The sequence below is a fragment of the Lissotriton vulgaris genome, chromosome 1_2 (genome assembly GCF_964263255.1).
Source record: "Lissotriton vulgaris chromosome 1_2, aLisVul1.2, whole genome shotgun sequence".
Taxonomy (NCBI): domain Eukaryota; kingdom Metazoa; phylum Chordata; class Amphibia; order Caudata; family Salamandridae; genus Lissotriton; species Lissotriton vulgaris.
Window position 1 is genome coordinate 87,613,500 of NC_141686.1, and position 23,461 is coordinate 87,636,960.

Genomic DNA, 23,461 nt, shown 5'->3' on the forward strand with positions numbered 1-23,461 from the left:
GATATATATTGGCGTGGTGGCCCCTGGGGTTTGGTGGCCCTGTGCAGGTGCACAGCTTGCACATGCCTAAGGCCGCCCCTGGTTCTGCCCAATGTCTAATTTGCTCTTGAATGTGTCATACATGGCCACAGACCAGCCTGTGAGTGACAGGAAGTACAATAAGGTGGGGGCTGTGCCAAGAGGACAGCAGCGATTATTAATCTAAGGCGCTGTCTGACACAACCATGAAGAACCGGAATCAAGAACCCCTTCATTCACTTGAGGCAGACAGACAGATAGACAGACAGACAGTGCCGAGGACTTTCATAAACTTCACTCACAGTGCAGGTCCTCATCTTCCCCCGTCAGGAAGCGGGTCACCGCCTGCAGCTGGGTGAGCTTCCGGTGATCAGGGTCAATGTCTGTGACACAGTAAATCCTGCGGAATAAACAAAAAACACATGTGAACACCAGAAGTAAGGGTAGATTAACCTGCCATCAACTTAGACCATCAACCTGTGGTTATTCACTCATTTATTAAACACAGAACAGTTCAATCTGAAATTCCATTCTCATCACTGGAGTAGAAAGAGGACTGGCATCCACAAGACCATCTAACTGTGTTTAACATGACAAACACCTCACTGAAGATACCTCCCTGCACCTTTCTGTAGATACCTCCCTGTCAGCCTTGGGGGCAGAGTTCCACACCGCAACCAACCTGATCAGCTACAAAAATCCAATTATATTGCTCCCTCCTTGAGGGGGGTTACACCAACCAGACGCCATGCATGCCTTCCATTAAAACCATTCATGGTCATTTTCAACCATGAGCCAATGCTGCAAGGTCTGAAATGGTATCTGCACCCTCTTTACCGCATGCTGGCCCTAAGGGCTCAGCACATTGGCATAGAGAGATAGTTTACACACTAAGAGCACCCGGCCATGCCATGAACGACCTCTGGAGTGCAATTTAGTGCCTCCTATTTTCTTATCTGAATTCTGAGCTAGAAAATATAGGAAGAATTCTTCTTTCAAGTTGACCTTTTACAGAAGTTTTTCATGCATAATGATGACACTGTGGAGGTAAAAACCACTTCCGGTCGCCTTCTGATTGGTGGTGTAATTGTAAAACTGAGTTTCATCTGCTTTAAAATCAAGAGTTTTGCACAAATTGCACTGAGTCCCAGAGTCCTTGCACTTGCACTTTCCTCCAAGCCGAACCAGAGAATAGGCTCTCAGAACAGTGCGTTAAGGAGATTATTGTGATGCAGAACTGGCCCGTCTCAGCATGTTGTCCCCTATTTAGTGGACAAAACTCTCCAACGCACGAAGAAACCAACCCGATACCTTGCAAAAATGTTTTTTCTCTGGGTGGTGTCTGCACTCGCTTTTACTGCTCTACTTAGAATGAAGATTTAGGTGCAGGACCATTCTTTAGCATTAAGCAAGTATAGATAACACATCATTTGCTAAGTAGGAATTGTCCCTGATTGCCACGGATAATTGGTTAGAGTTGCAAACCCAGTAACTCCCTTTGGCACCCTTGGTACAACCATCGCCACCTTTGCTGAAGTCAGAGATAGGAGTTGTGGTAAAGTGGGCACTAGGCTCCATCCTCGTCATGAAGTTTCTATTCCTTGTTCCTCCATTAGCCACTCAGCAGCTATTGAGGGGTTACGGAGTGGGGAAAAGGATATCGTTGGTATTATCAGCGACGGAGGTTGTGCGGTGTCATTTCCACTACCCCCGTTATTCCCTTGGATTGACATCCATGCCCTTTCTCTACTTGGCCAAAACTGAATGATAGGGAAAGACTGAGGCACATGGAAGATAATCAGTTTCTTAAGACACAGTTACAATTTGGGGTGCTTTTGCTGCTGAAGAAGAAGAATGCTCTTGGGTTCTGTTGCAGACTCGAAACTAATAAAAATGCAAGTTAAGTGAATTCGGTGACCATTAAGTGAAACATCGCTTTTGGGAGAACCCTACATCCCATTCCCCCAACACTACTGAATTGGGGTTGACTGACCGAAATGCTTGCTTGACCGAAGACCTTTGCAAAGATTGCAATAACAAAAACTGTGAATCTTGGCTCAGCCCTGTTATAGAGAGCCGCGCTCTAGCAATAGGAACCTCCACTCTGAGGCAGAACAGATGCACGCTCCTCACCCTAATGCCAGGGCATGGTATAGCTTGATGGCCTAGTTTCAGAATACACGCCTGGTCCACATGTCGATATATGTTGATAATGCAAGCCCCTCTACTGCACCAAGTACAAGGCCATCAAGACACTCTTCAAAGGTGTGACCCAACATGCAGATCATCCTTAAAGAGAGGGCTCTCACTCCAGACCCAAGGGTCCTTCAGACATTATTTCAAACAGGGCAGGGTTGTTGATCAGGAATGCTCCTTTCCACTATAAAGCATCATCTGATCTACTGCAACACTCAGGCTGGGCCCATCCACTGCTCCAGGACCTCTCTAGAGGGTCAACACACATATAATAACTTCTATTTACATAGTTATTTACATAGCACCAACACAAGAACTGATTCGTCTGAAGGAACTTAAATAACAGGTGTTGGTATTGGTATTACCCAGCTCAAAAGTATTCATGTAATTTACCTCTGAATGATGAAAGGCTGAGCTCAACTTGGCAGGGTTTGAACCTGGGACCTGGAAATACTTGGGTGGGTGCTCAATAGAATGAGGCCTTCTGCTGGACTGTTGCAACACCAACTTCAGCTCCCCAACAGGCTGACCAAAATTCAGCAACTACATGCCACAGCCGTTAGATACCCATGTAGAATAGTAGGCAACCGGCTATTAATTTCAGCAGTAGCCAATAGGATGAAAGCACACATTTCTCCATCAGAAATTCAGGCACTCCTTACGAGTGGCCAGTGTTAGGTGCATTATGTATCAGTAAGGTAAATTCTTTAGTAGTTGGAAAAAATAGCACTTGTTAAAAGTTGATGCCATAAAATGGGGCATATCAAGCGATTTTGATGCTTACAGTACCAACATCCACCTGTCTTTATACTTTTTGGCCATTTTCTTCCCCGACAAATATCGGCAGATTTAATCTACTGAAATTTATTGGGGGATTCAAACTTTACTGCAAAACTTCTACTTGTGATATTTGCAGTAGTAGGAGTTATGGCACATAAAGAAGTATATCGGCTAACTTTTTATGCAGGCCTTAGAGTAGTCTGTAGAATAGGCACAAGGGGGCAGACTGTACTAAGAACTTCACATATTTCATATCACTAGCACTGCACTCTCTTGGTCCTGAAAAAAATGGACTAAACCTCTATGAATCTGCTTGTTTCCATGGTTGTAACCACTGCAAGTTTTAGGGTGGTGCAACCGGTGCAGCCATTCCTGGTACAGAGTTTGGCAGGCGTTGTCTTAGATATGGGCTTAAGCTGTAGAATTCCTTGTGCGACCAGGAGGTTTCAGGCAATAAAACATGTCAAGATAACTCTAGTGCTTAATGTTCCTGTTACAGAGACATTAGTTTTGTCTAGTGCCAGTTTTGACTCATCATAAAGTAGTGCAGAGGGTTAATACGCTTTCTGCAAAGAACGTGTACCATGCAGATCACAGAACTGTATTTATGTAGATAGCTCAGTGGGTTACTGATTTTGTCACATCACTCCTTTTGGTACTTGCAGTTCATAATTCACAATGCTAATTCAGCACAGTGACCTATGAACTGTCATTAAAGAACTGCATGGTATAGGTTAGAAATTTATGTGTTGTTCCCAGTCTTTCAATATCCTAATGTTGCTAAAAAAAGGTTTGTTTGGGCAGAAATACATTCTTATTAGTAAAGCCAACACCATAGGTTTAAATCCTGAGTTTGTGCTTCTTCAGAAAATATATTGCCTCCCAGCATGGATGACATGATTCCTACACCTTGTAATCCTCAGCGCCATATGTAACATTTCCTATGAACTGATTTAAGCATGTACTGACCTGATTGCCCATTGCGCACTCGGCAACTCTAACAGCATAATTCTCGGCAACCTCAATTTAAGATGGAATGAAGCAAAAAAATCACTCATTCAAACTCTAAACAGCCTCCTTCTAGGAAATAATCTGACCCAACATTGCTCAGAAGAAGCACAATAGAGGAGCAATCCTAGACGTAGTCATTACCGAAAGCAACACAATCACCATCGACAACATCATTCCCGTAGACTGGTCTGACCACCACATCATTCTCTTCCACATCAACCAAACGGTCCTAACTCAACTCCCCAAGCTCGACCCCCCCACCCCCAAATGGGTCAGGAACACAGCTAGACTGACCTAGAAGAAAAAATAAGCTCGCTCCTCCCTAGCACTACTGATCACCTCTCAACTAGTGAACTCACCTCTCTCTACAATTCAAGTTTGACGCTCACCATGGACCACCTTGCCCCCTGAAACTAAAACAAATCCAAGATCATCCCTTCCAGATCATGGTTCACCACTGACATTAATTAAGAGAGAAGACATCTTAGAGCCTCAGAAAGAATCTGGAGGAACAATCCTTCTACCCTCCATCGTGATCAACTCAATTCAGGCAGCATGAATTACAAAAACCACATTAAGAACAAAAAAGACAGCTTTCTTCTGCTCTGCTCTAGACACCACAAAAAACTGACCCAAAGAACTCTTCAATATCATCAGGAATCAAACATCCAAGCCTACGACATCCGCAATATTGGCATCCAAAGAACAACGTGAAAACTTCGCCGTCATTTTCAACGACAAACTTGCCAAGATCCATCTCTCTCTCAGCCCAAATCTCTCCCCCTCCATCGAGGTCAAGGCATCTGAAACGAAGGATAGCGCTTCTGTGAACCCCCCAAAACACTGGTCCTCCTTCATTCCCATTCAAGAAGCAGAGATAGTCAATCTAATCTTCAATGCTAAACCCTCATCCCACGTCCAAGACCAGCTTCACCAGTGCCTGGCCAAGGACCTGAAGCTCGTCCTAGCCCTGCTATGGTGCAAGATCATTAACAGTTCACTGAGCTCTGGAATCGTACCAGACTGCCTCAAAATAGGCCAAGTCACGCCAATACTGAAAAAACCAGGGCTAGATACTGAGGATATGAACAACTTTAGACCTGTATCGAACTTACCTCTTCTGTCCAAAATCCTGGAAAGATGTGTACTCCCTCAGCTGACCCAAAACCTGGATAACATCAGACTCCTAAATTCCCATCAAGTGGGCTTCAGAAAAGGCTGCAGCACCGAAACTGCAATCCTCAATGTCATAGACGATCTACATAAGTCACTTGACTCGGACCAATGCTGCCATCTCATCTTCCTAGACTTATCGGCCTCATTCGATACAGTCGATCACACTCTGCTCCTCAAGGTCCTACAAGAAAGAGCTGGACTTGAAGAGAAGGTCCTCCACTGTTTCTCTTCCTTTCTCCACAAAGAATAAAAATTTAAAACTTTGAGTCCGAACTCCATCCCGTCAATAGAGGTATCCCACAAGGGTCAGTGCTCTCCCCTCAGCTTTTCAACATTTACATGGAACCCCTTACCACACTACTCAGGAATTCTAACATCCCTTTCAACTTATATGCGGATGATACGCAGCTATATCTGGAAACCACCGCCAATGATGACACCCAGAGACTTAGTGCCAGATGTAGGTAAATCCGATTTACCGACTCTTAAATACCGATTCATACCGATTCGGTATTTAAGAGTCGGTAAATTGGAAGGAGGCAGATGTAGGTAAAAAATTACCAATTCTGTAAGAGTCGGTATTTACCGATTCGGTAAATACCGATTCTGTATTTCCCATTGACTCCTATGGGCCTTGAAGCCCATAGGAATCAATGCGAAATACAGATTCGGTATTTACTGAATCGGTAAATACTGAGTCCTGCAAGGGTGCAGGGGGTGTCACTTTGACACCCTCTAGCACCCCAATTCTGGACTTGTGTGCCATGTGGCACACAGACATGCCCCAAGGGCATGTCTGTGTGTCACATTGCACAGATGTGCATGCACAGATGTGCATGCACACCTGAATTCGGTAATTTACCACCCAATAGGATTGGGTGGTAAAATACCGATTCTTAAGGGCCTGTGGCACTCTTAGGAGTGCCACCTACGTGTGGATTTTCCGAATCGGTAAATATATCGATTCTGTATTTTACCGATTCTGTCAAATTCCCGATTCGGTAAATTTACAGAATCGGTAAAATATAGGCCCCCTACGTCTGGAAACCCTAATACCGGTCGGTAACGGCCGAATTCGGCCGTTACCGACCGGTATTAGGGCTCCTACATCTGGCCCTAAATGTCACGCTCAAAGAGGTTCAACACTGGCTCACAATCAACCACCTAAAACTCAATCAAGAGAAAACGGAAGTACTCCTCATCTTCAACAGAGACGAAAATCCCCAAATTGAAGAATGGCTCAAAGCCATTGATGCCCCCAAAGGTACCCTCACCCCGGCGGACTCTGTAAAATCTCTAGGTATCACCCTGGACCAAAAACTGGACATGAAAAAACACATTACAAGACCTGCCAAAAGTGCTTTTCTCAACCTGAAACTACTGTACAAAATAAAACCCTTTCTTCCCCCTAAGGATCTTCAACAAGCCATACAAGCACTGGTTCTCTCCAGAATTGACTATGAGATCGCAGCGCTGACCGAGAAAGCAAAATCGCACCTAGCCCCCTGGAAAACGACCTTCAATGCTACAGCAAGGATGGTCACAGGAACTAAGAAATGCGATCACATCTCTCCTGCACTCAGGGAACTTAAATGTCTCCCAATTGAATTGCAAGCCCACTTTAGAACAGCCTGCCTCACGCACAAAGCCCTGCACACAGACAAACCGGAATACTTGGCTGCCAAACTCAAAAGGGGTGGCCAGTCCAGGAACCTCAGGAGCTCCAACTCTCTACTACTCATCCACTGAAAACACTTAAGCAAAAAAACGCAGCTAAATTGTCGTGTTCTAATCTAGGAACCCGATCAATATTGTGACCTTATGCCCCAATACGGCTATAATCCATCCATACCCCTATAATGGCATAAACGATCAGAGCCATATTTCAGAAACTCGTCTCTGGCATAAACGATCAGAGCCATATTTCATAACCTCGCCTCTGCAGCTCATTACAGTAGATGACACAGCCACTATCTTAGATTCCTAGATTACACACCGAGTTCTTTCAACAGATAAAACCCCCAGCAACCTGGGAAAGCCCCACTTGCTATGTTTTGATTAGCAATAGAACTCTAATGAGCACTGTAAGAACGACCGGTTCTTAGTGACATCTTTATTGACGTCTTATGTCCAAAAACTTACGTCAAACAAGGCACCTTCCAGGTATAAATATTACCAATGTTGCCTTAAGCAAACACAGCAGTGGTGGTAGAGAATACAGGAGCAGAACAGCTGTCCCTTGCAGAGCCCAGCAGATGCATGAAGCCCACGGATGCTGCCCCTCCTCCTCCTTGACGCGCTGAGAACGACGCTGTCTTTTCTCCTGCCGAGAAAATCCAGCCCCGGCGTTTCCAGCCTACCCTTGCGGGTGACTGGGATATCGAGTCCTGAGAGGAGATACAAGACCTCCAACATTCTATTCCAGAGGTACAGTGTTGACTAAACCCTCAGAGAGAATTCTTGCAGCAAACTCTTGGCAAAACCAACTTAACTTAAACTGCTACTTACTTACTCCCTCCCACGGCTTAGGTCAGGTACACTGGGGTAGGCTTAGTTAGAAGCACCAGTTGAGTACGTTAGCTAAATGTATATATGAATGTATATATTTTATTCATTTTAACCATTGTATGGCTAAGAAACCATATCAATGCCTTTACAGTATTATTTCGCAATCCTCCTTTTACTGTACGCACTGTTTATAATAACAAGTCTTGCAATTGTGGCAATTCATTTCTCTTGCATGAGAAGAAAGACTGTTCAATAAATAATACCTTATTATTGAAAACGCCCGTCTGCATCTTGGTGAAAGTAATCTGCACAACTGACTGAGTGAAATAGCTGTCTATTGTTTCACACGACTCTAGAGATTGACTCTTATTCTAAAGGAGCAAAGTTGTCATGTTTATGCGGTTGTTGGAAAACTGAATCCCTTCTTGTCTGAGCCAGGGGAGCTGATCACTTCCTATTCAGTCAAGAAAGTTTCCAGTGACCTCTGAGCTAGTTGGTACAAACCCGATTAAGTTTAGCAAAGTCAGTAGAGACCTGGAAGACCACACTTCTACGTCTACACTGCTGTTTATGTTATTCCAGTGCGCAGGGCCTATAGGGAACATAGGAACTACACTACAAAATCTTCAGCTGGAAATGCCCCAAAAATCTGGAACTCCACCCCCCACATCAGAACGATCCCCTTATTCCCTAAATTCAAGAACCTGCTCAAAGTCCTCTTCCTAGACCGTTCGAGCAAAACGATAAGAGCCAAGGAAGTACCTTAGACGGATCTCCATCTTATTGTAATTTTATGACTGTTGACACTGACTTGGATCTAGAAAAGGTCTTGATCACCCATCCTGTTTGAACAAAAAATCTCTTGGATGCTTGTCTTGATTGATCGCTCCTTTGCTTGTTCGCTCCTTGGTCTGATCTATACCCGGCTCAAACCCTCATGTTCTATCAAATTTTTTGTATTGTTTATTTGCACATAATTGTACATGCTGTGAAGCACTCTGATACCTTCGGGTCCAGCTAGCACTATATAAAACCCCTAAAAGAAATGTATGATTCATTGTCACTATATAGTTTATGTGTGATGTAAAGTGCCCCGACATGGCATTCTGGTATGAATAGCACTAAAAAACAAACTAAATGCATTTGTGAGGGGCTATGGGAAGACAAGGGGCATTACTGGATAGTGGTAGTGAGGGAATCCATGGAGAAAGAGGACATCAGGCCCGGGCTGGCCTTAGCGGACATCAGGTGTTTCCCCGGGAGGCTGGAAGGAAGGGGGCCTGTTTTGCAGTAGTGGGGGCCTGTTTTTTGGTTACTGGGATCTGGTTTTGCAGCGGTGTTGCAATATCCACCCTCAATGCCAAAATCAGCAGTGCTACACACTTGCACTCCACCACTTGCCAAGGCTGCTTTGGGTTCCCAGTCCGGTCGTGGAGGACATGGGGAGGGGTGCAAAAAAGATTGTTGACTGGGTGTTACCAGCGCTAAAGCCAGCCCTGGGTGCACCTTCCTTTACCATGCTGTCATCCAAATATAAGTTGTCAGTAAGGAAATACTGGCAGAGAGATGTTGAGATGTCTAACTCACTCTACAAAGGTGGTCGTTCAGGAAGACACACACGTAGTATGCGACTGACTGGCGTAGGACAACCCTTGACAGGCATTCCATATCCGTATGATGATGTGAAATGCCCCATAAAAACTAAAATAATGTTAATGAAATCTTTAGGACGAGCACCATCATGGCAAATAACAATCTGACGAATATTCCTGTTCGTGGTTTTTATACTGTGGGGGACCCTCCCCTGTTGCCTCTAAATCTTTACTAATTTCCTTACCGGATCATCATTTTTTTGTTGCCCTTGCTTCCCCCTCCATAAAACCCCCCTTCTTTGACTCTCACTCTGTAGTTTTGGTTGTGTTGCTCTCCTGGCTCTGTTTTTCTGATGGCAGACACTAGTGCTGTGCGCTTCTGTACCAGATCAGCTTTCTCCACTTAAGGTTTAAGTCTGCGAGCTTAAGTCCTATTTCTCACCATAATTAGCAATGATGTTTTTTTGTCAAGTTTCTTTCATTAGAATTACAAAACGCCAGCTAGGCGAACTGAAGTATACGAAAACATGATGGATGGAATGCTTGAATTACAAAAAAGTGATGGATGGAATACTTGAATTCAACTCAGCCACTGCTCATCACTCAGGGCTGCGTCCAAGTCTTTCGTTATTTTCCAACCAACGCCACCCCAGATTGGACCCAGCCATTTGCAAATAAACAGATCCTGCTCAAAAAGGAACAGTCCAGCCCAAACTATCAGGCCAGGTCCTCCCTGAACTGGAACACAAGCAACCATAGACCGGTTTAGCCCAGATTGGGGCTCGTCAGTCGGGTGTCGCCTGGTTCCAGTGGCACAGCGAGAATGGGACCCATATCTGGGCATACCTGTAGTACTTAGGGGTCTCACTGGAGTATACAAAAAAAAAGAAGGATGGAATACTTGGACTAATGTAAGCCACTGCTAATCACTCAGGGCTGCATCCCAGTCCATCATCATTTAGCACACAATGCCACCTCAGTTTGGACCCAGCGAAATGCAAATCTGTCTTGATCCACTAGGAGCAGTCCTCCCTGAACCGGAATACAAGCAGCCAAGACCAGTTTCGCTCTGCCAGGTGAACCAGGCAGATGGCACTCATTTTCCATCTGCTGTCCAAAATCAGTGGCTTCTGGTGATAAGTACAATCTATAGGGTCTTGTGTTATACAGTTTTAACAAGTTCCTTGTCCATTGATCAGACCCCTCCCCCCCCCCACACCAAACTACATCTGCAGTCACAAGGCTGACTTCCCACTGCAAATTAGTGCAAAATATTTTAACACAAGCGTTGCCCTCCGATCGCATTGATCCAGCATCGCACTCACCACTCATTGGCCAACGCCAGGTCCGGCTGTAGCAGGTCATGCAATCCTACAAGAAACAAGAATTACTGATAGTATTTTGTCAGTTCCAAATAACAGTGTCATCAGACTCCATGTGAGTCATGTGATGCCTCCCCATTTTGCGTACGGCATGTGATGCCCGTGTATGACATGTTAATCTGCCATGTTCTACAGCAGAGTGGATTCTTGGCACACAAGCTCACATTTTGATGGAAGATTTATAGTTAACTAGTAGGCAAAACAACCATCTTTAGCCATAAGATAATTATAGATTTCTTAAACATAGGAAGGTTCGTGTGCAAAAGAAAGGTGGGTGTGCATAATCCATGTATATGCCCAGAAGCCATCAGTCTGCACATTGCCAGTCTCCCACTAGATCTTCTGCACATAAACTTTGGGACTCAATACCTGATGATTTTGTAGTTGACATTTGCCTTGGATGAGAAAAAAACACTTAAAAACATGGTGGAAAGATGTGGCTTGTGGTGAAATGTGTGCATTCTGCACACAATGTAGTGGAGAAGCTTCAGAAGAAGTGCAATCATTGCCCGTAGCATAGAAGTCAGGCTGGGTAGAGTTCGAATGAGTTTGTCCCTCTTGTCCGACAGCACACATTACCTACCTTCCTCAACACTGGTGTTTCCAAGTAGAATGTACTCCCCATGCCCTCTGGACAGGACAACTCCAAGGCTGCAGATTGAAAAGAAGAAGGTTTAGTAATGTATATCTCCAACATCCAATGTTCCCATTGAAAGCAATCAGTTTAACTTCCACTGAACTACAACACAACTGACCAATGTCATTGACTGTCATTAAGGAACTCACAAAGGGATTCCTGGCAGGCATAAGCCCATTTAAGTGGGTGGCGATCTCTGCTCGAGTGTGGAGTTCTTGACACCCATAAATCCCACTCAAATTGTGAGAATTGGTCCCTGTCAGTCACTGGAAAGGTAAATGTAATCAGATCCTTCAATGGCTGGATCAACGTCAGATCTACTTCTTGGATCTAGCAAACCACCACATGGGAGCAGAGCATCATGTTACACATCTCAATCTAGTCAATGTATATTGGCGACACCAGCAGGTGTTTCCAAGGTCTTCCCAAGCCCTACAGGCCCTCATCCATGGACTTCATTCTTTCCTTCCACACAGCCATGAGGACACAACTATAGGAATCTATTACAACATCTGAATACTCATTTTCAAATCCAAGTTAAGCAATTATATAGAAAAGAGAGCAAAAGTAGGTCATTTGGTTATCATAACGGTCAACTGCAATTATCCACAAATTGGTCATTTAGAGTTGATTATTACACACAGAAAGGTTCTAGATTCAATAGGCCTTCTTGCTGCGCTGCCATGCGTCAAAAGAAAAGGGCAGGAAAGCGATATACATATAGAAGATACATTCCTGTACTTCTCCCCTGCGTCGGGGCACAAAAAACAGCTGTGCGCCAAGGCAGACACCGTTGCGTCATGTTGCAAGGGTGCCTGCATTGCGGGGATCATTGCCGGCGTCATTGATGGCATTTTTCTCTTTCTATGCATGCTACTGAATTGAAAGAGGAAAAAACGAGGAGAAAATTAGGTATTTCTCCTTTTTTTGTTACTCCTACGCCTCCCCTGGGTAAGCAAAGGAATCTGACGCATTCCCAGGTTTACGATTCCTCGTAAATCTGGGAATGCTTCAGATTCCATCAGATTCCATGGGTGTTGTGTGGGAACACTCACAGCAACACCCATGGAACGCCCCTTTCCCTAGTGTTCTGTGTGAAAGGGGCACATATTTACAAGGCCAAGCAAAGCCACATGAAGCCACCGGAGCAACAAAAAAGTGCCTCCAGGCGGCGCAAAAGTGCAGCTAGTGCCTCGTAAATGAGGCCCAAAGTCTCTTTGAAGGGCAACGATATGAGTCAGGAAGGTGTAATGGACACTAGGTCAGGAGCAAAGATAGATGAGGATGTAGCTGCCGACGCTGGGAATGTGGAGCATTAGTAGAGCAACGTAAGATGATTAAATTTTGGATGACGTATGTATTTAGAAAGTGTTTGATATCACTGACATGACGAACTTTGTTTAACCCCTTCGCTGCGGCGGCAATTCCGCTGCAGCGCTGGGGGGGGGGGGGGGGGGACGTTGTCACGAGCCGCGGTTGAGCTGTGCTCGTGACGGAGCGGTTACGTCATGGCCCCGCCCGCTCAATAGAACGTGCCGTGCAGGCGCGAAATCAGCGCCGCGCAGGCGCGGCGGCAGGGCCATGACGGAACCGCTCCGTCATGAGCACAGCTCAGCCGATACTCATGACGGAGCGGCTCCGTCATGAGCATGGGAAGGGTTAAGGGAATAAATTAATAAATAATTAATTCAAGGTAAAAAGGCACTGTCCATTTAGTAGTGTTTATTAAAAGAAAGTGGGACATTTGAATTTACTTTTTAGAAAAGTAACTAGCATGGAACAGCTTCTGTGGAAAAGTATTTGGCGTAAGTTTACGTTAAAAGAGAATTTTAACTGCTAGCACAATGTCTGGTACATATTAGTTCATATAACAGCATTACTGAGAAATGAGGACAGTAAAGCTTAAGAAGGCAGATGCAGAGTAATTTACAATTTACAAAACAAAAAGAGGTGGAACGACACTGTTCGTCCTTTACAAGGTCAAGTAAAACATTTAAATTACTCCTACATGTGCTTACAGATAGGCAATAGTAGGTCATTGCACACAACATCCCATTGCATAATAGAAAGTAAGGACGGGCCATGAGAATGTCAATGTAAATAAAGTTACATTCCCAGATGTGATCGAGTTAAAGGGTCCTCTGCAGCCTGAAGCAATTTTTAACAGAGTTCACTACTTAAACCTGAAATTACCAATAAAATATGATTTTGTGCTTAATATTGAAAAGAGTTACGTTATAGAAAGATTTTGTAATGTGCCACATGCCACCTTCAGTAGCTTCAAAGTATGTAGGGTACGAATTAAAGTTGTAACAACAGGAGAGGAAGGGAAAGAAAATAACGCTCCTACTCCCATTGGACAAAAACAAAATAACAACTAAGGAGCGTCATGCCAAAAGTAAAAGATGAGCGAGCATGTATCAATAACCCATGTTCAGAGTCACTTATATGAAAAACCTCTTCAGGTTGTTCAGAAGGCCCTCACTCACCAACCTGGTTGGTGACATGCTTCATCATTGGGCCCCACCAGGAGTGGCCGAATGCCACCCTGGTGTGCTGAGACGCCAGGTTAATGCGGAGCTGTTTTTTTTAGAATGTGCAATGTGAAATAGAGTGATTTAAAAATATCCAAATTGTGTCAAAAAAAGTTTTATTCGTTTTGCCAATTGGATATGTATACAAAATGTGTAGGGTAAAGGACCTAAATTAGAAGTCCAGATTTACCCCTTGTGAGGTCAACATGTTTCAGATTATGTGAAGGTAATTATCCAGGTATTCGTCAGGACCAGTGAAAAAGGTGTAGTGAAGGACCCCGGCGGTATGGGCGCGCTAAGGCCCACCCTGACCTGGGATCACTAGTGTTAAAAAGGAAGTTCTCTTACGTAAAAACATTATATCAAGATTCCGTCGCAATCGAGTGGAACCGAGTTTATTTGAGGGCACTAACTCTACAAGCACCATGGATCTCTGGAGGGGGGTGGGGGGATGGTAGCGAAAGTGGCACACCGCCCTTGAAGCAAGGCAACCGCTTGACACCTGCGTATCCCTCGTAATGCCGGACCCCGAAGAGTCCAAATTAAAGAGAATAAAATTCATAAAATGTTTTCTTTCCACTAAAGTAGTCCATCTTGGTTCTGTCTGTGCAGGAAAGACTGGACCACTTTGTATTAGCTTTGGAAATTTCAAATTGTCTTTCATCCTTCTAGATGGTGATAGGGAGGGAGCTGTAGAAGAAATGCTGCTGCATTACCAATGTCCTACTGCCATGTCATGTCTGGTTTAAGGAGCCCTCCTTGATTTATGGGTGGAGGCTTACTGGGAGCAGGAGAAGTACAACGTATCCCTGGTGCCTGCTCACTTTTATGAAGTCACCCTGATGCTGGGGCATGGAGCAGGCTTCTCCTTCCTTTCACTCCCTGCAACCTAGCAGCGTATAATAAATATTGTATTGTATTGTAATTGCATTCATACAGAGCTTACTACCCCTGACGAGGCGTCAAAGCACTTTTTCGGCGGGTAGCACGCTACTCCGGGGCCCATAGAGGATTAGTGTTGAATCAGTATGGTGAAACATGCAAGTACATTTTAAGTGGTGGATAGGTTAGTCAGTTATTTGGCTTTGGAATGATAGCGGAAGGATAGAGGAGGAAAAAAAGGTTTGTACATATATAGCGCTTGTTACCCCTCATGGGGTGTTGAAACATGCTATTCAGAAAGCCCATAAAGGATTATTGGTGAATTAATATGGTGAAATATGAAAGTAATTTCAGTGGTGGATATTAGTCAGTTATTTGGAGTGAGAAGGATAGCGAAAGGATAAAAGGGGAAGAAAGGTTTGCATTTATATAGCACTTGATACCCCTTATGGATGTTGAAGCGCTTTTCTGGCGAGTAGCACGCCACTCCGGACCTGGAACTGATAAAGGATTAGTGTTGAAAATCAGTGTAGTAAAATATGAAGTAATTTGAGTAGTGGATATGTTATTCAGTTATTTGGGTAGAGAAGGGAAGGTGGCGGGATAGTGAAGGGAAAGAGGTGTGTATTTTTATAGCGCTTGCTACCCCTGATGGGGTATTGAAGCTCAAGTAGCACGCTACTCTGGAACCCATCAGGATTAGTGTTAAATTAGTATGGTGAAACATGAAAGTAATTTTAGTGGTGGATGCGTTAGTCAGTTATTTGGATTGAAAAGGGTTGGGGATGGGTAGAAAAGAGGGAAGAGTTTAGAAAGGTTTGTTTTGGGGGATCGGTATAGGAAAAGAGGTGTCAGATGATGCAAGGAGGGGTAGAGTAGGAGAGAGTCTAGAAAGGGTTATTTTGGGGATCATAGTAGTCGTATGGGGTTTGGGGTTAAATGAGAGAGTGGATGTAGAGGATATATTGAGCGAAGTATAGGATGAGAAATAGGGAAGTGCATTGGAAATGCTAAATTAGAACAAAGTGATAAATATATTGATCTATAAGTACATTGAAAGTAAATAAAGATGCACAATAGAGGCATGTAAATTGGGCAGCATTTCTGGCCCTGGCCCTGGTCAGTCTCGAACAGGCTCAAACAGGCAACTGCGCTTGTCCTCGCCACCCTTAGCCTTGACGCCCGGGCTGAGACGCCCTAAGCCTGGTCTTTTACAGCCCTAGTAATCAGGTGACCCCGTCAGCCAATGGGAACCCGAGCCCTAACACTATCCAATCACAACACTAGCCCTAAAAATCTAGAATCAATAGGAGACCAGGACTTAACAGCCAATCTTAGCCCTAGGCCAAGCACCCAATCAGTTCAAAAACCCTAATCTCTACATACAATAGAGGCCCTAGCCCTACCAGTGGTCCCATCCCAAGTCCAAGCAACCAATGGCACAGGGGGCCCTTGCCCCTACTTCCAATAGAAAGCCTAACCCTACTCTTAGTCCCACAACCAGTCCAGCAACCAATCACACCAATAGCCCTAATCGCTACTTTCAATTAAAAGTCTAACCCTAGCCCTAGTCCCAACAACCAATAACACAGGAAACCCTACTCCCTACTTCCAAAAGAAATCCTAACCCTAGCCCTAGTCCCAACCCTACATTGATTGAATCACAGACCCAGAAACCAATCAGAACACTCAAATACCCAACCAATGAGGACACTAACCCTAATCCAATAGAAACATCAGATACAACCACCAATCAGTGTACACATGTACCAAACAATATCAGACCATAAAAGGTCCCAGCGACCTCAGACAAGGTTTGCTGGCCAGGGAGTTGGAAGCTGCTTTTCCTGTTCAGAATCTCCTAGGAGACAGACAGGCTCAATCAACACTTTGGACTTCTGCAGGTAAAGGACTCACTGTGAGAAGTTAGCCTGGCATATGTTGTCCATTATTCTAGTGGGCACCTTGCACCAGTCTGAACGACCCTAATGATGGTGGTTGTAAAGTCAACCATATAGACCAGCTATCCTAGTGGTAGCATGGACCAGCAGTCTTAGGCTAAAATTTCAGAGAGCATGTAAAGCAAGCTGTTTTACCAATTATAATCCATTGAATACCAAATGAAAGGACACCACACAAGGTATATATCAAATATATATGTATTTATTACTAACACAACCCCTCTGCACTCTTTATGAGGTCAGAGATCGAGATACATTACAAGTTACTCATTAAGCATACTATAAGTTGCACAAATACATTTCTGCCCTGGGGCCTCACGAACCATATACTAAGTAAGTGGTATAGGAACCACATCAGGAATAGTGAATAGGCCTAGAGCCTAGGGAATCGCTGGGGCTACACTGGACAATCAAGAGATTGGAAGTAGGAGGCCCACGGGAGACGCGTGCAGTGTCTAAACACAGTCGCGAGTTACCATAGAGTTATAACGGGAACGTCAAAGTTACAAAGTAGTTGATTCAGGGCACTTCCCGATGGACCACGGTAAAACCCTTTTAAACTAGGACACTTCGAGAGTCAACACCCATGAGAGCACCGGAGTACTCGAGTTACCTGACCCAGGGAAGCCGGGTGCATAGTTATTCTTTCGTGTCGGATATCGTTGCTGTTTCCTATGGAGAGCTGCAAAGAAGTGCTGCAGGTGACCAGGAGAAAAGTGTCCGGGTGGATCCAAGGGTGGATCGAAGATGTGAAGAACCTGAAAGCAGAGGGGACAGAGTCTGGGTCACTAGCCAGTGACCAGGAAGGAACCAGGAAGAACCAGGCGATGTCGAGTATTTCAGGTGAAGAACGTGAAGCTTGTCTCTGCAGCCACGAGGACCAGGATGCGTCGATGACAACCAGGAGCTGGATTCGAGCTGGCCCACAAAGGATCTAGTTGACTGCGGTGTCGGTACCCGGATTGGACCCAACAAACCTTGGAAAACGCAATCCACGCAGGAAGGGAAGATTGGCTTCAGTTCAGACCAGCAAGGTCTGGGGAGATTCTCCTTCGCAGGGAAGCTGGGGCAAGCCTGGAGCAACCAGGCAAGTGGTGTCGTTTTAAAAGAAAGTCTTCGGAGGGCTAACTAGCCAATGGGCTAGCAACCGGGAAGACACGTCGAGCTGAAATGCAAGCGCAGGCCCCACGCAGCACTCGTGGAGTGTGGAGGGCTGAGCTTCGGTGCAAATGGCGCTCGGGTCTGGGGCTTCTCAAACCCCAATGCACAACTTCGAGGATACCTCTGAAGCTGCACGGTTAGCAAAGAGCAGGTTGTCCACGGTGTCCAGTCCCACTTCTCCCGTGTCGGCCACAGGTCTCAGCTTTGCTGTGGATGTGGATTGGAGTCGGCGAAGTCTGGAAGTCCAGTTTCTGAGTCGCTGAGTCTTCGGGTTCCGGCAGGAGCGTCAACCAAGCAAAGCTGCCAGTTACTGGTCGTGCCTGTTTGCACAGGGTGGTCACTCCTTGACCACAAGGGAGATGTCTTCAGTCTTCTAGTCGGTATAGAACGTTGAAGGTCCAAGAGTTTCATTTCAGAGTTTCAGTCCAGGATAATCTAATGTCTCTAGACACAGCTCCTATCTTTATACTGATTTATGGGGCTGTATTACCTGCTAGGTCCCTCCTATGGGTGGACCCTGAGAAGGGGGTGGTTACACCCCTTTCCCTTTGTCCAGTTCCGCGCCAGAGCGGGGCTGGAGTGCCCCAGCAACTGGTTTGAACCGGGCTATGCATGGAGCACCTGGTGTGCCCCAGGCAGTGTCTGGAAAAGCATCTTTCCATTGAACCCACCCTACCCCAATACACTACAGGCTGTCTGGGGAGGTGCTAGCACCTCCTTCGACAAGAAACCTATTGTCTACGCCTCCCTTGCCGGAGTTTCGTCCAGCTGCAGGAGGTGAGACTCGTGTCTGTGGCAGCAGCATCCATTTTGTGATGCTGAGGCTCTGTTTAACTTTAACCGGGTAAAGCAGTAACTACATGTTTTCTCCATCTAGAAGGGTGGAATGCGACCCCTGCCGCCAGGACTGGTGGGGGGTAGTATTCCAAAGTGTTTGACACCTTACACGACATGTTTTGATAAAGCCAAACCAAAGTTAGCATTAACCGCGAGGATTATAATGGACTAAAGAGTATATGGTATGGCTATATCATAGAACAGCTATAAGGACATGGTTCCGAAAGCTGCAGAAGGGCTCAGCTCATGCTAGAGCACCCTCTCACATAAAACCAAGCACACTGCCTTCAGAATTGTCAAGGCCTGCCATAGGAGTGACTTATAGGTACATATGTGTCTATATATAAGGGTAGATATAGGTATACTATATCTAAGCAAGGGGTGATTACACCACCTTACCCAAGCTGAGTGATCAGCCTGTGGTGTTGGTTTGGATGGCCAGCCAGGGGTGGCATAATACATGCTGCAGCCCCTGGTAGGACTTGGATGCACCTATGCCCTGGGAACCTATGGTACACTATACAGGGGCTCACAAAGGTGACCCAATTCCCAATTAGGTATGTACCTAAAGTACATGGTATCAAATTAAAGAGAAACCAGCTGGGCTGTGGGTCTGATTAGAAGGCCCACAGCCACACTAAAGTCGAAAAACTAGAGTATCTCAGCAAAAAGTGGGGGTGACCATATGAAGCAGACCCTACTCTCCTACACTCACTAACTTAAAATCTAACAATACTGTTTGAAGAAAACTTTACTCCCTCTACTGGCCAAAAAACGAAGTGCACAGTTCCTAGTAAACACAGTTTAAACAGCTCCCAGAAGCACACTCTGATGTAGAGTATCCCTGTTTCTGGGGGGGGAGGGTAGGGAGGCTGGTTTCACCGGCTTGTGAACACAAAATGGTGGTTGGGGGTGCACTGTTTTAAAATACAGGTACTAGCACAGAGCAAAGGAGAAATTTGTAGGGAAAAAGTCATCAGCAATGAGAGAGAAAAACTACAGAGTTTTAACTGCAAATCCCACAATTCAACACGTTAAATGAAAGTAATCACGGGCAGGAAAAAAACACATGTTTAAAACACAAAATCAGGGATGAAGCTCCCTAAAGGAGCCACTAGGCTGCACAGCCTCCATGCAAGGCTTGAATATCTCAGACCATCCAACCCACCTCTGGACATGTCTGGTGGAGGCCAAAGCCTGATTACTGGGAAATATTGGAGTTCAATGAGGCTCAACCTCCCACAGTCTAAGGCTGGGAGGAGCCAAACTAAAACTCTGTTGGGGGGCGCTATATTGTGGATGTGGAAGAGGTGTCCTTGGCCTGCTTAGTGGGATGCAGATTTTCCTGCAAAGGTGCACGAAAATCTGCATCCCAAACTTCAACTTCCCTTTTTCTTCAGGACCTGATAAGGGAGTTTGGCCACAGCCTGATTCTAGCCTATCTTAAGGTATTATGGATTTGCCTGAAGATTTTCTAGTGCTGGTCTGAACAAGAAAGCCGAAGAACTGGAGAACACGGCAAAGCAGAGTGGAGACTATGAAAAGGATGGCTTTCAGCTTGTCCTGAAAAATGTTGAGGGACTCTGTACAAAAGGCCTAAATTATGTTATGGTATGTCATATTGATTTGTATAGCACACTAATCACCCAAGAGTGTATACTGGCACTTGGGGAAATGTGTTTTTATTTATGCGATACATGCGACTCACTCGCCTCGTTCTTCCACCGCAAGATCGCCGATATTCACAACAGCTTCGGCGCACCAACCACGCACCCTAAAACCGAACCAACGCCCCCCACCACCACCCTCTGCGCCTGGAGCCCGATCAGCACCGAAGACACCACCCGCACGATGAACACCATCCACTCCGGATCACCCACCGACCTCTGCCCCCAGCACGTATTCAACAAGACCGACTCCATCATCGCACCCCAACTCCGGGACATCATCAACACCTCCTTCAACACCGCCACCTTCCCGGAGACCTGGAAGCAGGCTGAGCTCAGCGCCCTCCTGAAGAAACCAACCGCAGACCCCACCGACCTCAAGAACTACCTCCCCATCTCGCTCCTCCCTTTTCCTGCCAAAGTCATCAAAAAGACCGTCAACAGACAGCTTGCCGCCTTCCTCGAGACGAACGGATCCCTCAACCCTTCACAGTCCGGCTTCCGAGCCAACCACAGCACCAAGACAGCCCTCATCGCAGCCACTGACGACATCAGATCCCTGCTCGACAAGGGGGAAACAGCGGCCCTCATCCTCCTGGACCTCTCTGCAGCGTTTGACACTGTCTGCCACCGCACCCTAGTACAGCGCCTCAGCAACATCGGAATCCGAGAGAAGGCACTGGAGTGGATCATCTCGTTCCTCGCCGGGAGAACGCAGAGAGTCCGCCTCTCCCCATTTAGATCCGAGGCCACCGAAGTCATCTGCGGCGTACCACAAGGGTCATCACTCAGCCCAACCCTCTTCAACGTCTACATGAGCCCTCTCGCAGCCATCGCATGCAAACACAACCTCAACATCATCTCCTACGCCGACGACACCCAGCTAATCCTCTCCCTTACCAACGACCCCGCCACTGCCAGAACCAGCCTACACGATGGGATGAAAGACGTCGCTGAATGGATGAAGAACAGCCGCCTGAAACTGAACTCAGACAAGACGTAAGTCCTCATCCTGAGATCATCGCCCTCCGCCTGGGACGACTCCTGGTGGCCCCCTGCCCTCGGCACCACCCCCAAACCAACTGCTTCATCCTGGACGCCTCCCTCTCGATTACCAGACAAGTCAACGCCGTCTCGTCATCATGCTTCAACACCCTGCGCATGCTCCGTAAGATCTTCCGATGGATCCCAACCAAAACCAGGAAGACGGTCACCCAGGCACTCGTCACCAGCCGACTGGACTACGGAAACACACTCTACGCCGGAACCACAGCCAAACTTCAGAAAAAACTCCAGCGCATCCAGAACGCCTCCGCACAACTCGTCCTGGACATCCCCCGGCACAGCCACATCTTTGGCCATCTGAGAGACCTGCACTGACAGGAGGATCACGTTCAGGCTCCTCACCCACGCACACAAGGCACTCCACGACCTGGGCCCCAAGTACCTCAACAACCGCCTGACCTTCTAAGCACCCACCCGCCAGCTACGATCGACCAGCCTCGCCCTCGCCGCCGTACCACGCATCCGCAAAGCCACCGCCGGGGAAAGATCCTTCTCCTACCTGGCAGCCAAGACATGGAACTCCCTCCCAACCCACCTCCGGCTGACCCAGGATCATCTCTCCTTCAGGAAACTCCTCAAGACCTGGCTCTTCGAGGAGTAGCGGACCCCTCTACCCCAGCGCCTTGAAACCCTTCCGGGTGAGTAGCGCGCTATACAAATGCCCATGATTGATTGATTGATTCTGTTCAGGTATTTTGGTCCTGTGTTGTGTAAGGGTTTGTATGTGTATGTGAGAAGTTTGAATTGAATTGAATTGTGCCATTTTATGAAAGATCTTCAATGTATAAAAGGCAGTCTCGTATGGAGAAGATACCACCAAAGTGGTGGGGCTGGCCCACCTGAAATGGATGACAAGCCCGATACAATTTTTGTAGAATATACACCAACAACATGATCCTCCCGCTGATAGACACATCTGAAAGGTTGGGTCCCGGACCCCATGATAGGGTGGTGAAATAAAGATAATTCTGTACAGTGACAGTGCCTTCGTGAGGGCGAGGGGATGACACCCCTCCTACACGCTGCAGCAGCGCTAAACGTGAAAAATAAAATGCCAATTAAATTATTTTATTGGCATTTTATTTTTCCCGTTTAGCGCTCAGTAACCTCCATCCAGGATAAATGGGGTGGTGTCCTCCTCTTCTGCCGATTGGCAGCATAGAGGACCCTCCAAAGTACGCATGTCAGTTTGGCCAGCTCTCTTGAATGGGCCAAAGTGACATGCACACTTTGCAGCTCTCCACTCAGCTGTCTTAAACAGCTAGTTGGAGACCAAGCACAGGCCTAAATGTCCTGAAGGAGCATTCAGCCAGGACGCTCCATCCAATCCTGGAGCTGCTCTCATGCTGTTGAGAGTAGCGCCAGGATTGGTTAGTGGAATTTCCTGGAGGCTGGAGCCCGTGTAGCCGACAGAGGAGGGACCGAGGAGGACGCGCAGCAGGCAAGGTAAGTGGCTTTATTTTTTATTTGTCACTCGCCTTTGCTGCATGCACGCACCCATCCACCCGCCAATTAGTTGCCCGCCCGCCAGCCCCACCGGTGCATCTACGCGCAAGCAGCCCTTGATTCTGTAGGAGAATGATACAGCTGCTAAAATCTCTCTTTTAAGAAGGAAGAAACCGAATTGAGAGCCAGCTTTTTGCGTATGCCCAGAAGTGCTCTTGGTAACTGTGTGTGTTAGCAAGCTCTGATTCATAAAAATGCAGACGAGAAGCCAATACACTGTAGAACAAGACGGCAGAGTCAGAAACTGTTGTGCAGTCTGAAAAGTCTAGCATTCAATCCAGGAAGGTTTCCAGAGTACATTATTAATGAACACATTGTGAAGCTTCTGGGCGGACGTGGACTAATTAGCAGAAACCAACAGGGATTCGGGCGTAATGAGCTCTGTCACAACAGCACACCGAGCTTTTCATAACATGCTTAGCAACTGCAGGGATAAGGTGTTATATAATTGGCAAATCCATTTCATGCGGTGTTATTCGAAAGGTTATAATTCAGTTATCATCAAAGGAGATAGAAATTAAGATGGAAGCCACAATCTGTGCAGGAGT

General features: G+C 46.2%; 1 protein-coding gene across 1 annotated transcript in view; it reads right to left on the bottom strand.

Moving 5' to 3' along the window:
- The window catches only part of LOC147733967 (voltage-dependent calcium channel subunit alpha-2/delta-4-like), a 961,982-nt gene that overhangs the window by 527,882 nt on the left and 410,639 nt on the right, over positions 1-23,461 (bottom strand). The window contains exons 20-22 of the mRNA XM_086952873.1: positions 11,247-11,314; positions 10,607-10,652; positions 321-418 (exon numbers count right to left, since the gene is read on the bottom strand). Coding sequence (XP_086808999.1) covers positions 321-418; positions 10,607-10,652; positions 11,247-11,314 — 212 coding nt within the window. The remainder of the gene's footprint in view (positions 1-320; positions 419-10,606; positions 10,653-11,246; positions 11,315-23,461) is intronic.